The sequence below is a fragment of the Ursus arctos genome, unplaced genomic scaffold (genome assembly GCF_023065955.2).
Source record: "Ursus arctos isolate Adak ecotype North America unplaced genomic scaffold, UrsArc2.0 scaffold_18, whole genome shotgun sequence".
Taxonomy (NCBI): Eukaryota; Metazoa; Chordata; class Mammalia; order Carnivora; family Ursidae; genus Ursus; species Ursus arctos.
Genome location: NW_026622852.1, coordinates 34,345,495 through 34,359,138, shown reverse-complemented (window position 1 = coordinate 34,359,138; position 13,644 = coordinate 34,345,495). Strand labels below are relative to the sequence as shown.

Here is a 13,644-nt window from a genome sequence, read left to right as displayed (position 1 = left end):
TTAGTGCCAACTCATTTTCAATTCATATGTGATATGGTTAAATCCTGCCTGAAATCTACCTGCTGCTTTGTTGGTTACTGGTTGGCTGTGTATTCATATAAGACATCTAGATACGTTTCATCAGGAGAGATGTTAAGCTGTTGTCACAAATTTCAACTTCTGTCTCACTCCTGGTAACTACGTAGACATTTGTCAGTGAAGTAGAAATATGCTTTATTTTTTTGTTTCTTTCTTTAAAATTTTAGAGAACTAACTGTCATAAGACCACGGTTTTGGAAAAATGAAAACTAGTTGCTGACTGCATGTTCTGGCTATATGAAGTGTTTGGGTAGAACTTGTAAGAAAAATGTGTTCAGGAGAATAAACAGAACCGGAGGAGAAATATGATAGTGGGAAAGAGAATCTAACAGTTGTTGAAAAAAAGTACTTCTTGAGAAATGTGGGGGCAGCTCTAGCTCTCGGGGTTGAGTCTGGGCAAGTCACTTGCTTTTTTGGAGGCTTCAGCTTTTCTCTAAGGTTGGGGCAGGGGTGTGGTAAGAACAGCTCTCCAAAACCACATCGAACTCTTTCTATCTGCTCATAAGACAGTTGGCTGGAGTAGGGCCACGTGAGGGCTTGTTCTCTTCTGCCGAGAGGGGCCAACTTCTCTGCCCCAGTGAGTAGTGGTGACAGGGTGGTCCCTGCTTGAAGACGGTCCTCCTCTGGCACATGCCGTGGCTGAGGGGTCGTCTTCCCCCATCCCTTAGATGGAAGCTCAGTTCTGTAGCTGGAAGGCCTGGCTTCGCGTGCTCCCAGTGTTCTTGCCGGAAGGAAAACGACCAACCAACCCTTTGGTTACTGCAGAGACTAGGAGTTCCTGGCAGCAGTGCAAACATGTGCATTTTTTCCCCCTGTTACATTTCCGTAGACAGATTAATGCTTTAGAAGGGTAGAAGGCAGTCACGGGAAGTAGTTCCTGTTTTTCTTTTGTCTTTGCCAAGTGGGGAAAAAACCCTCCTACCTTGTCTTTTTAGCAGGACTTCCTCTTTCTCTCCCCCTTTTTTTTCTTTATATTTCCCATCTCTCTTTGAAACCTACACGTGAAGTTCAAAAGAGCCAAACGTTTTGGTGAGGAAGAGGGGTTGGGGAGAAGTGGGGTAGGTGCTGACTGGGGTCCTATACTTTCTTCTTCACACCAAGCTTCCTGTAAACCTGTAATTATAGGGTTTTTTTTTTTTTTTTTTTTTTTTTTTTTCTTTTGCCAGCGTCACTGAGTCTATCTGACATTCCAGGTTTTGGTTTTGGGAAAGGCTGAAAGAATTCACAATCGCAGCTGTCATGGGGTGATCTTTTGCCTGTAGCACAGCTCAGTGTCATTTCACTGTCCTGAAGGCACTTCCTTAGAAAGGAGTTACCCCTCTCCCCCAGGCTTTCCCCTGATTCTGCTTTATTTTTCTTCATTACTCCTACCGCCCACTGCCTTAACAACCCACCCCGACTTGTCTATTTTCCACCTGGAATAGAGGTTCCACAAGAGCAACAACTTTGCCTCTTTTGTTCACTGCAGAATCTCCAGTGTCTAGAACAGCATCTGGCACATAATAGGCAGTCAGTAAATATTTGTTGTGCTAATGGAACCCTTCCTAGTTTGTTGAATGAATATATAGTGAATATTTTAACCACTATTCACCTTGCTAGTGAATCACACAATAATCAGACTTTACACTATACAGTTCTCAGGTCCTCCAAGACATGATTGGACTTGTTCAGTAGACTAACTATTGTAATGGAAGGCCAGTGATTTTGGGGGGAGGGGGTCAGGTTGTTGATGTAGAATTTACATAACAATTAAATTTACCCTTTTAAAGTATACAGTTTGATGAGTTTTGATAAATGTCTATAGTTGTATAACAGCTACCACAATCATGATATGGAATATTTCCATCACTCAGTGCTCCTTTTGCAATTTGTTTTCACCTCCACCCCCTACCACTGACCTGTCCTCTCATTGTTTTACCTTATGAGAATGTCATGTAGTTATCTTTTTGGTAAATACCTAGCATGAAGTAGCTGGGCTGTACATAAGTCTGTGTGTAACTTTCAAGAAATTGCCAAACTGTTTTACAAAGTGTTTGATTTTACATTCCCATAAACAGTATATGAGCGTTCCAGTTGCTTCACATACTTGCTAGCACTTGAAAATTTTAAAAATCTAATACTACCAGATGTGTAGTAGTGTATCATTGTGGTTTTAATTTGCATTTCTCTGCAACTGTGATGTTGAGCACCTTTGCTTATTCGAGAAGGTTATGTTTTAGCAGTCTGTTGTATTCTCTAGGTAATAATAATTTTATAATATCCGTTGCATTTGAAGTGAAACTTTCTTTAAGAAATTGGCTAAGGATTTGAAAAGTCCTGGGGTACCTGGGTTGCTCAGTTGGTTAAGCGTCCAACTCTTGATCTCAGCTCAGGTCTATGATCTCTGGGTCATGAGTTCAAGCCCTGCCCTGGGCCCTGCACTGGGCTCCATACTGGACAGGGAGCGTACTTAAAAACAAAAGATTTGAAAAGTCACTTCCTCTAGGTCCATACTGTACAAAAGAAGTTTAGGGTGTGGAAACTATGTTACATTTTGGCAAAGGGTGGTCCACCTGAGTGACTGGTGATGAGAGCCAGAGAGAGAGAGCCTAGGACTTGAGCATGGAGATTGGCAGAAGGCAGATTTCATGGCTGTGCTGGTCTTGGGACGGCTTACTCGGGCCTTAGCTAAACCTGGTGTTTGTGGGAAGTAGACCTCGATTTAATTATATTTTCCCCGGATGCCCCAGGAGTCGCCTGGGAAAGCTCAACAGTCCTTTTTGGCCGCAGAGTGTGTGGTAGAAGGCTGCTGAACCTAGAGCTCCCTCTCTGGGGACAGTTTGCTGGAATCAGTTAATCAAGCTTGAGAAATCAGTTGCCGCAGGCCCAGGAATGCCACCACCCTTATATTCTGTCCATCTCCTAGTTAATTAATTAAGCAAACATTGCCTGACTGCTTACCACATGCCAGGTACTAGGAAGACAGTGATGAAGAAAACAGGAATGGTTCCTGCAGACTCAGAATGTGAGAGAAACGCTTCAAGGGAAAACAGAGGCAGCCCTGGGGGCACCTAGGCGGGGCTCCTAACCCAGGTGTCCATGCAGGGGAGGTTAGCAGGGCAGGATCAGGGGCAAGGGGCAGCTAAATGGAGACCTAAGATTGAGGAAGAGTTAGCCAGGCTGACAGTGCTGGGGGAAAGGGTTTCCGGGACAGGGAATGCACCAAGGAGTCCCAGTGGTAGGAGAGTGTGGCCCATTCAGAGCCTGTAAGTAGTTTCTTCTGGGCATGTTTTAGGAGGTGGGGATCAGCATGAGAGGAGTAGGAGTCATCAGGGAGAGTAAACCCCAACACAGATTGGACCTCATTCTCAGAGCGGTGGGGAGCTGGCAAAGGGTTCTAAGAGGGGGAATAGCATATGTGGATATACAGTTTAATTGAATAACTGCAGCTGCTTTGTGATAAATGGATGGGAGCCAGGACAAGACTGGGGGCAGGGAGACCAGTGAAATGGCTGCTGTGGTCACCCAGGAGTGGGATGAGAGTGGCCTATTGACTGGCGGTGATTGTGAAGTAGGACCCTTTCCAGCCAGTAACTGGAAATGTGCATAAGGGCAGAAGCAAGTGTGGGACTAACTTTGAAACATTGAGAAATCTAGTACATAGTACTGCATTCTTTTTTGGTTTTGGTTTGTTTGTTCAATTCCTTGGAAAACTGATGTAGAAATGTCCCTTTGGCTTCAGTTACCTGAGCAGAGGGGTTTGGGCATTGCCAAACCCTCCTTTGTGGACAGAATTGCTCCAGCGACGATTGCTGTGTTCTAAAGTGGGAGGAGGGAATCATGCAGGAGGCCAGGGCCATGCCAAGGTGCGTGGGGGATTGGAGAAAGAAGCCTGCCTGCTTGTACCCAGCAAAGCCAGAGCAGAGCCTTCAGTGCTGCTCTGGGCTACTTCTTCTAACAACTTTCTCTGTATGTCTCTTGGAGGGTCCCTGGGCTCAGAACCCTTGTCTGGAGATCCAGAAACTCTAGTCTCCAAAAAACTTCTCCCTGGCCTTTCTCATCTCACGAACACTCTATCAAGGTGTGTCTTCTTTTCCTCTGAGATTTTCCACTCAGATTTGGGGTTTCTGTGCTCTGGTTTGGCTGTGAGGATCACTAACACTAGGCTGTTCAGATTTTATCTTTCCTACTTGGCCCCTACTATCTTTCCAGAAACCCAGGATGGGTTTGCTAGAAATAATGGAATAGAAAAGAATGTTTGGACAGGACGTAACCGTTTCTCTGTTAGAAGGTACTAATTAGAGAAAGAAAAGTGGGGAGAAGGGCACTCCTTTCTTTGGCACTCACAGTGCGCCATGTACTGTGTCAGGAACTTATTTATATCATCTCATTTAGTTCTTCAAACATCATGCAGGGTAGGTGTTGTCATCTGCATTTTTTGATGAGGAAATTAATGCCTGGAGAATATAAAGGGTTGGTCAAGGGCACATAGTTGGGAAGCTGGGGCTAATTCCTACTGGGGCTCTTTCTGCTCGTTAATTGTCCTTTTTAAATTACAAACTTGCATTCCAACCTCCTCACTGTTACCTTGGGGATCTGAAAAGATTCATGTAGCTTCTAAATCAACTAAGTGATTCCTGGAGAACAGCTTTTGCATGAGAAAAATCTAGCTAATTATTTATTTCAGTATTTCTGGAATGCAGGCCCTCTCCTAGGCCACTTACAAAACAATTTGGGATTACAAACATGTCTCACAGTCGCATTCTGGCTCTCAGTGCCTGGGAGGTCAGTTGACATCTTTAAACAACAAATTGCGAACAAAACCGATTCATTGCTGGTTTAACTCTTCTTTCTAGGGTGAGAAATTTTGGGGGTCTGTGTCCTAGAGATTTGCTGAGCAAATGATAAGGAAAAGAAATAGGTCCTAAAGCTTGAATATTTTGGAGGAATTCCTGATGTGTTGGATTGTCAACGAATGAATTAAATACATAATGTAATAGTAGGGTCAGTCTTTCTTCTCAGACAACTGAAAACTCTGTCCAATCTCTTTTCTTCTCTAGAAGTTTTAAATGCAAGTCCTTGAAGGGGTAGGGGACAAAAGAGTAAAATCCTGCTAGAGGCTGATCTCTGCACTGAGATCTCATTTGGACTCACAGATTCTTAGTCCGATACTTGGTTTTGTATCCATAAAGTGGTCACTGCATTTGTTCTTTTTGCTATTTGTTCCTCATGACTAATATCCCACTCCTACCTCTGCTCCACTCGGGGCCACAATGATAAACCAAGCTATTTAGAAGTAAAGCTGGTTTCCAGTTTCTGCCAAGAGTTCATGACTACCAAGTGCCCACAGGGCCTAGCTTTGACCTCTGTGTCCCTCCCTTCTTCATCTACTTTTTACTTGCTGCCCCTTCCCCAACTTTAATTTTAGTACGGCTACTTAATACAAATTCCAGCATTTAATAAATACAGTTGTTGAGTGGATAGCAGGGACACACAGAATGTTGTATCCTCTGTTTATGAGAACCGTCCCTTCCCCCAGCATGGGGAAAGAGTCCTCCAAGGAGGTACCTGCCACACGGAGTAGCCGGGGCCTGTGCCCAGGTACAGGTGGAGCAGAGCCAGGGTGTGCGTATGTCTGGACGGTGGGAGCTTGTTGCTTTCACAGGTGGTGCTCTCCGCCTGCCTTAGCAGACTTGTTTCTCCATGGGGTATTGTTTTCTTTCCACAGACACGCAGCGCTGGGATTGTCCCCATCACCTGGGAACCAGGTGTCAATGGCACTTCCTCAGCGTTTACTCACCATCTTCTAAGATGCACTGTGGCTTTCCAGATTGGGAAACTGCTTTATCGCTGGTGCCATTTATCATTTGAAGGACACAACTGTGTGGCCAGATGAAAATGTAGTCCGTAGCAAATTTCAAGGAATACCATAAATTACTCCAGATTTGAGGCAAAATTTATAAACGCGGCTAACACGTTATGCGAAAGGAAGCATTTTCTTAGAGAGGTGAGGCAGGTCTCCGGGATTCCAGTATGCCATTTCCAACCTCAGTGTTTTGACCAAATACTTAAGTCTGTTTTCAGAAGTGCAGTTTTCGCTCCCAGACGATCACACCAATGGAGCTAAAATGATAATGACTAGCTTCTAGGCTGCTCCCAGAAAACCTCCAGAATCCCCATTTATAGGAGAACCCTGAAGCCAGGAGCTGGGGACTCAGGACTTCCTGAGAGCAGTGAGGACACCGATGTGGGTATCGAGGTCTCAGGTGAGGGGGCTGGAGCAACAGCCCTCGCCGGCGTCTGCCTTTGTAATAACTGATAGCTCTTTCCCCTCCCGCTTTATCTTTCAGTTAATGACCAGCCACGGCCGCCCTGCTGTGAGCTGCGGCCACTACCTCCACGGGCTCCAGAGCCACACGCGGTTACTGTGGGCAGCAGCGGAGGTAACATGGCTTACTGGCCTCAGCTGAAGTTGTTGCTGTGGAAGAACCTCACTTTCAGAAGAAGACAAACAGTAAGCCTGGGTTTCTTTGGTATGGGGTTGGGGGCGAGGGGCGCGGTTCTCCCCTGCTTTTCTTCATGGTTTTGAGTTGGGGGTTGGAGGAGGGAAGAGAGAGAATCTTCTTGGTTTTCCCAATGGCATTGAATGAATCTGGCCCTGGTGGGCACAGGTCTGTGTGGTCCCGGAATAGCCCTTTTGCTTATCAGAGAGGGAAGATTCGCAGCCAGGCAGAAATGTTAGCTGTAGTGTGCTAGTGCCCAGGCCAGATTCTGACCTCTGGAATCTGGCACAGAATTGCCCCCGACCATCCCACTCTTTCCCTTTGCTGCAGTCCTGCGGGCCCCCTGGCTCTCATGAGCACTTGAGGGCCCCTGTATTTCTGGGAGGTAGGAATGAAGTGAGTTAATGGCCCAGCTCTTAGAGAGAGACCGGATCTCTTCGTGTCAATGTGGATTCTCTCAGCTCTGACTGCAAGCCTAGGGGAATGTAAAACTGAGATTTGTTTGATTTCTGTGGAGGGTTCTAAGCCGTTCACTTCCTGGATGGGACACAGAATTCTTTGCGTAATCCTGAGAAGATCATCTTTAATGCTCAGGTGAATGGTATTTTTACACGGAGGAGGGGGAAGGCTGTGAAGCATGGTGAACTCCCGGAAGCTCGGACATCAGCTCTTGGCTTGTCTATCTCTGAACACTCTTGGACACCCCATCTAGTCTCCTGGGTTTAGCTGCACTGTTCCGTAGTTGGCTTCTTCTTTTTTTTTCTTTAAAGATTTATTTATTTATTTTAGAGAGAGAGCACGCAGGGGCTGGGGGCAGAGGGAGAGGAGAGAGAATCTCAAGCGGACCCCCCTGCTGAGCACGGAGCCCAATGTGGGGCTCTATCTCACGACCCTGAGATCATGACATGAAATCAAGAGGCGGACACCCAACCAACTGAGCCACCCAAGCGCCCCTGTAGTTGAGTTCTAAATCTGTTTCCCACCTTGCCTTTTCTTCTGAGTTCTAAGCCTGTGTCCCCACTGGGCTATCTTAACTAAGCTTAACATGTCTATAACCAAAATGATCATCTTTCTTAGACTCAAAGAGCCATGAGAGACCTTTGAGAGAATTTAATTAGTGTTTCTCAAACTAGAGTAATGCTCGAACCTTCTTTAAAAGAACAAAAATGTCAATGTCCCCTTGTGTTCATGAAATTTCTTTTTTATTGTATTGTTACTTAAATGTGTACATATGTGAAACTAGATATAAACCTCTGTACTTATAGGTTATTACACAACCATATGACCCATGCATACTTACAAATGAAATGCAAACAAAATTGCAAAACCAATACAATTCAAATTAACATTGTTAATGTAGTGAAACAGCTGCCCTTTTCAGCTGAAACCAAATTGTAAGTAGTAATGTGAATATGGTAGCGAATGCTGTAGTGCGGATTCGTTTTGAGTTTAGACAGTCTATATTACTATGTGCTAATGATTCCATTCTTCAGCCACTTTTCCAGTGACCTTCATTTGATGTCATTTGGCTTTCATTTGGTCCAGTCTCATCATTTATAAATTGCGTCTGCATCTGTTCCTTTCTCATTAGTCTGCTACAATTATATTGGTGCCAACACAATCACAGACACAAATATAAACTTAGGCTTTGAAATCTTGTGCCAGAAATAGTTATAAAGTAGGTATTCAGAAAATTCGGTTATGTTTATTTGAATTTGTTTAGATGACCACTAAAATGAAAACACAAAATGTTTAAAATCCTCACAGAGACCTCATATTTAGTACCTCAGGAATATATATTCTAGTCTGAGAGACAATGATTTTTTAAAAAAATTTATTTATTTATTTTTTTAAGCCACTCATGTTACAAGTAGGGACCTGAATCTTAAGGTCACTAGTCAGAGAGTGGAAACTAGAATCTATGTATCCTATCTGTCTTGGTGATGATAGTAATAGTAAAATATAACATATTATTATATAATCTAAGAAAAGCAAACACCTAGAATGAGTTTCCATGTGCTAGGCACTTAAGTGGGTTATTAAATTGGATTAATTCTTTGGAACCCCATGAAGTACTGTTATTTCCTTGTGTGGTAGATGGGGTACTTAAAGTACAGAGAGAGTTTAAGTAATCTGTCCGAGGTCCACACCGCTAGTCAGGAGCAAATGTAAGGTTCAAATCTAGATAACCTGACTTTAGCATTGGTACTCTAAATCACTATGTCAAATTGCTTTTCAGTAGTATCATTTTTTCTGGTTTTGGTCTCAAAATCTTGATGTTTCTGACCTTTCCCTTACCTTTGCTCCCGTTTCTCCTGGCTGTTCCCAGGTCTTGGTGTTTCCAGGTCCTATGTGTTCATCACCTGTCCTCACTTCTTAACTACAGTGTGGTCCAGGTCCCCTGCCTCTTCTCATCCTGGTGGCAGCAGCCCACATGATGGGAAACTGTCTCTGTCATAGTGTGTCCATTAGCCACTGAGTGATGGAAAGAACTGTATCATCTCAGCAATGAAAGCAGGGCTCAAGGGTAGTCCAGTCCAGACCTCTCATTTTACAGCTGAGAACACTGAGACACAAAGCAGAGGAGGGACTTGCCCAATGTCAAGCAAGGACTCAGGAGCACAGGGTGCTGGAATAGGAGGCGAGGTTGAGCCATCCAGACTGGGCCAGCCTCCACTGGTGTGGAGCTGTTTGCTTCTTGCTTAGTATTGCTTGTGGGTTTAAAAAGTTAGGATTAGAGAGATAGGCAGGCTTTAGTCAAAGGCGATTTGTAGCCTTATGGAAGTTTTTGTTGGCGGAAGTAAAGATACAGCATCCTGACCCAAAAGGGGTTTTCTAGATGATACACCACAAGCCTATTAGCTTGTCCTTCTTCCCTTCCTGATATCTAAAGGAAATGTGTTTTGCTGAACCAGAAAAAAAGGTGGTTTATTTCAGGTTATAGACGCTTAAATTGTCAGAGCTGGAAAGATCTGTCCTGCTCTTTGTATGGTTGATGGAACCTGGGATTCCAGGCAGGGGGCAGGGGTCCAGAATGGGTTAGTCATGGAAGGAGCACCAGAACCAGTTTCTTGGTGGCCCTACATTTTTTTTTTTTTTAAGCGCACTCTGCTTTGTCTGCACTGAAGGTTTAATGCCCATGGATGTTAAATGCTGACTAATAGCTACTTCCCAATCTACCTGGCTTGGATTTCTGAATTATATTGTTCAGACAGTGGGACCTGTTAAGAGTTTTGGTGCCACTTTGTTAGCTCACATAGTCAGAACCAGCCCTGCCCACTAGGCAGAGGAAGAAACTCCATGATAGTTCTTGCCCACAATGTGTGGAAAATCATTGCTCGTCTCCCATTTTCTCAGATCCTAGAGTATACACACTTGGGCCCAGAGCCTGGCACCCAGGGTATGCTGAAAACATATTTGCTGAATGAGTGGTAAATGTGTCAAATAGGCCATCAGTTTGCAGGTCTCAAGGAGTCTCCCCTGTTGTTGGGGCCTTGTGTGCTGCTGCCAGGAAGAATGTGTGAAAGCTGGGAGCTGAGCAGTACACCCCAGAATAACCCCATGGAAAGGCAGCATTTGCCCTTCCTCTCTGTGTCCTTGTTTGCTGATGAATCCTGGGGACCTCTCTTGTGCCACCATTGTCCCCTCATGGGGACCATCAACCAGGGTTAGCTTTCCGTTGTTTCTGTTGGGCAAAGAATACACTGAGTTGCAAAAGTCGGGTGCAAAGCTCAGTTTGGGTCCAAAGTAACGGTTAACTTGTGTGGGTGGCAGTCATTCAGCACAAACAGGGCTTGGGACAGGAAGGGCGAGGGGCTTCGGAGTTCTCAGGATCCTCATCTGGTTTCAGGCGGAGCCAGAGGCCAAGGTCCCATGGAACAGATGGGACAGTGTGGCCATATGGCCTCTCTCTTTTGCCTTTGCTGTTAATTGTCTCCATGAGATCTGATTAGCCATGTGGCTGTGAAAATAGATAATTCTAATTTTTGCGTAGAGTATCAGTATTTGGACATTGGCTAATAATAAGGAATAAACTACTAAATAAATAAAAATTAAAACTCCTCATTTAAGAGCCATTAGAGAATTTTCCAGGTAGATGAATAATTTCCACATTCCCTCCCCACTTCCAGTTTCAGCTGATATATTTCTCCCTTGTCCTTGTTCCTGGCCTGGTAGTGATGGTTCAAATCCAGATAGTAATTCTAATTTTTATTTAATTCTAATTCAGTTCTAATTCCAGCTTGGCCACCATGTGCCTCGGTAGCTGAGGGAAACCCACTGCTCTTGAGTTTCGTTTCGTCTTCTGTGGAATGAAGAAAATTAGAACATATGGCCGTTTATTGTTTCATTTGGATAAGTGTTTATTGAGCATCTGCAACATGTGGGACAGTGTGCTGGGCGTGCAGTGGTGAAGTAGACAGACACGACCCTTGCCCTCGCAGAGTGAGGGAAGCAGGTATGAAACACATGATCGCAGAAGTAAAAATAAAATAACCAACTGTGTTAGGTGTTAGGAGGAAGATAAATCAGACCAACTGTGGCACTGTGTTGGATACCACCCGGCTATGGATAGGGACTTAATTTAGGATGGAAGGTTAAGCCAAGAGCCCTGATGTTCAAGCTGGAGAAGATCAGGAGCCCGGAGAGTAGGAGCACCATGTTCCAGGTAGAGAGGTGGAGGGCGTGAAGACCTTGGGGCCTAACGCGTGCTCCTGAGTCAAGGAACAGAAAAGCCAGCGGCACTGGTGGGGTGAATGGAGACTGGCTGCGGATGAGTTGGGGATCGGCAGGGCCAGATCATGGCTGGCCTTGGAGCTGGGGAAGGGCTGTTGAATTTTATTTTATGTGCAAAAGAAGTCTCTGAGGTGGATGGGTCATGATGATGAGGATCGGATTGTGGTCCTTGGCACTGAGGGACTTGAGTGACAGTAGCCCAAGGTGACAGTTGTCATCATCACATGTATATGTACCATTTTATGTTCTGTTTTCTTCTTTCATTTGACATTATTTGGTGTGTATGTTCCCATATTTCCAAGTAATCTTCATATTTATAATAATGATTCTTGATGTGTAGACTGTGTTTTGTAGTTTTGAAATATTTTATATCCTTTGTCTTCTGAAATTTCAAAGCAATTCTGAAAGGCATGCATTAAAATTGCTGCTTCACAGGTAAAGAAAGTATTGTAAATTAGGAAGTTAATAAGAGAAGAATCTTTTGGCCCCAAATTTATCATCACAAGATGCTATTGACATTCCTGGTAGTTTTACAATAATCTACCAGTGTAGTTTTAATTTGATAAATTCATACCCTATTGCCAACATTTGGACGTTTATTTATTAACTCTCTGGGCCTCAGTGTCCTCATCTGTAAAATGGGTACAAAAGCACATGGGAGTCACTAGGGCTGGGTTCAAGTACTGGTGTACTCTCTTATCGGGTTATGGGTGATAACTTCTCCAAATCTTAGCTTCATGGTAACAATTCAAGCTATCTCACAAAGTCATTACGAGAATTAAATATTAGAGATGAGATATATAAAAATACCTGGTATACAGTAGGTGCTCACTACTGGATGTTAACTGTTATAATTCATGTTACCTCTGTGGCACCAGTTGATGTTTTGTGACCTTGTCACTGAGTGTGGTTATTTCCCACCTGGGCCACCTGCTGTGTCAATGCCATGTGGCCTCTGGAGTTGGGCAGAACTGGCAGTTAATCTGAACTCTGCCTCTTATCTCCATGACTTGCCCCTTCTTGAGCTTTAACCTTGCCATATACAAAATGGGGACAGTAATGGTTCCTCCATCACATGGTTGTTTGAAGGATTAAATGAGATAATCCATGGGTAATGTGCCTACTACATATTGGACTCTAAATACTATTTGTCCTAAATGTACAAATGATAGCTTCAGAGTGCCGAGGTTTGTGACTATTTATCTTACTCATACTCTTCATTTAATTTTGTTTTTGTTTTTTTCTAAACTCATTAATTCTTTTCTGAGTTCATTCCCAGTTTTGCCATTTTTAAAAAGTTTTATTCCTGTTTGTAAATATTTGTAAGTGATTTTATTTAACTGTAAGCTTGTAATGTATATACAATTTTGTGTTCTGCTTTTTCCACTTAATAATACATGGTTAATAGTGTCTGTGTTTCATAGATGTAATGATAGCATTATACATTGTCCTGTAGATGTACCATAATTTAGTCATTTCCCCAGTGCTGTGTGACTAAGTTGTTCCCAATATTTTGCAATTACAGTGTTTCAGTGGATGAATGACTTCACGTATATAGCTTTTTGAGATTTTAAATTTAGTTCTGTAGGATGAATTCCTATGCATATTACTTGGTCAAAGGGGATAAATGTGTCTTTTGACTACATATGGCCAAATTGCTTTCCCAGAGGGCTCAACTGATTTATATTTCCATCTTTATTATTTCATAAACTTCAGTTCATTCTCTTACTCAGCATTTTTTAAGACCTTGTATGTGGAAGGCAAAAAGTCCTTTTTAAATAGGGCCCCTGCTGTGCCATGTGCTGGTGAAGGCAGGAGTACCTGGGAGACTCCAAGGAGGGACTTACAACTCTGCTGGTAGAAGAGACCAAATGTCATTTGAAAGCTTGGAGATTTCAGTGTGTGTTGCCTCTTGGGATTATTTATAGAAATATTAGAAAGACCAGCCACATCTTTGGTCTTGGAGACCCCATTGACAGCATGCTTTCTTCCAAAGAGGGACCCATTTTTACCCCCACCTCCCATCCCCCCACCGACTGCTGTGTGCTATCAAATAGTATAAACTATTCTTCATGTCATATGGTAACAGTGGGTTTTTGTTCCATTCAAGAAGTAAAACATGCTCATTATGGAAGATTTAGGAAACACAGGAAAGTATTAAAAAAAATTACCCATATTCTTATCACCCCAGGACATCTACTATTACCATCTTTGTATTTCCTTCCAAAAAGATTTTAAAAGAGTTTAATGGGTAATCATATCAAAGGTCTTTGGAAATTAAAAATGGGTTATTTAAAATACCAAAATGCAACAACAAATGATAAAAAAGCAAAAACAATCTGAAGGACCA

General features: G+C 43.3%; 1 protein-coding gene across 7 annotated transcripts in view; it reads left to right on the top strand.

Moving 5' to 3' along the window:
- Nucleotides 1-13,644, top strand: part of LOC113260353 (phospholipid-transporting ATPase ABCA1) — a 125,849-nt gene that overhangs the window by 13,490 nt on the left and 98,715 nt on the right. For 5 of the 7 annotated variants that reach the window (XM_044386769.3, XM_044386767.3, XM_026506085.4 and 2 more), the window contains exon 2: nt 6,408-6,571. In XM_044386769.3, coding sequence (XP_044242704.1) covers nt 6,506-6,571 — 66 coding nt within the window. In that variant the 5' untranslated portion in view covers nt 6,408-6,505. Of the gene's footprint in view, nt 1-6,407; nt 6,572-10,788; nt 11,017-13,644 lie in introns of those variants that run through there. The other 2 variants (XM_057313636.1, XM_057313637.1) reach the window with 1 other exon arrangement.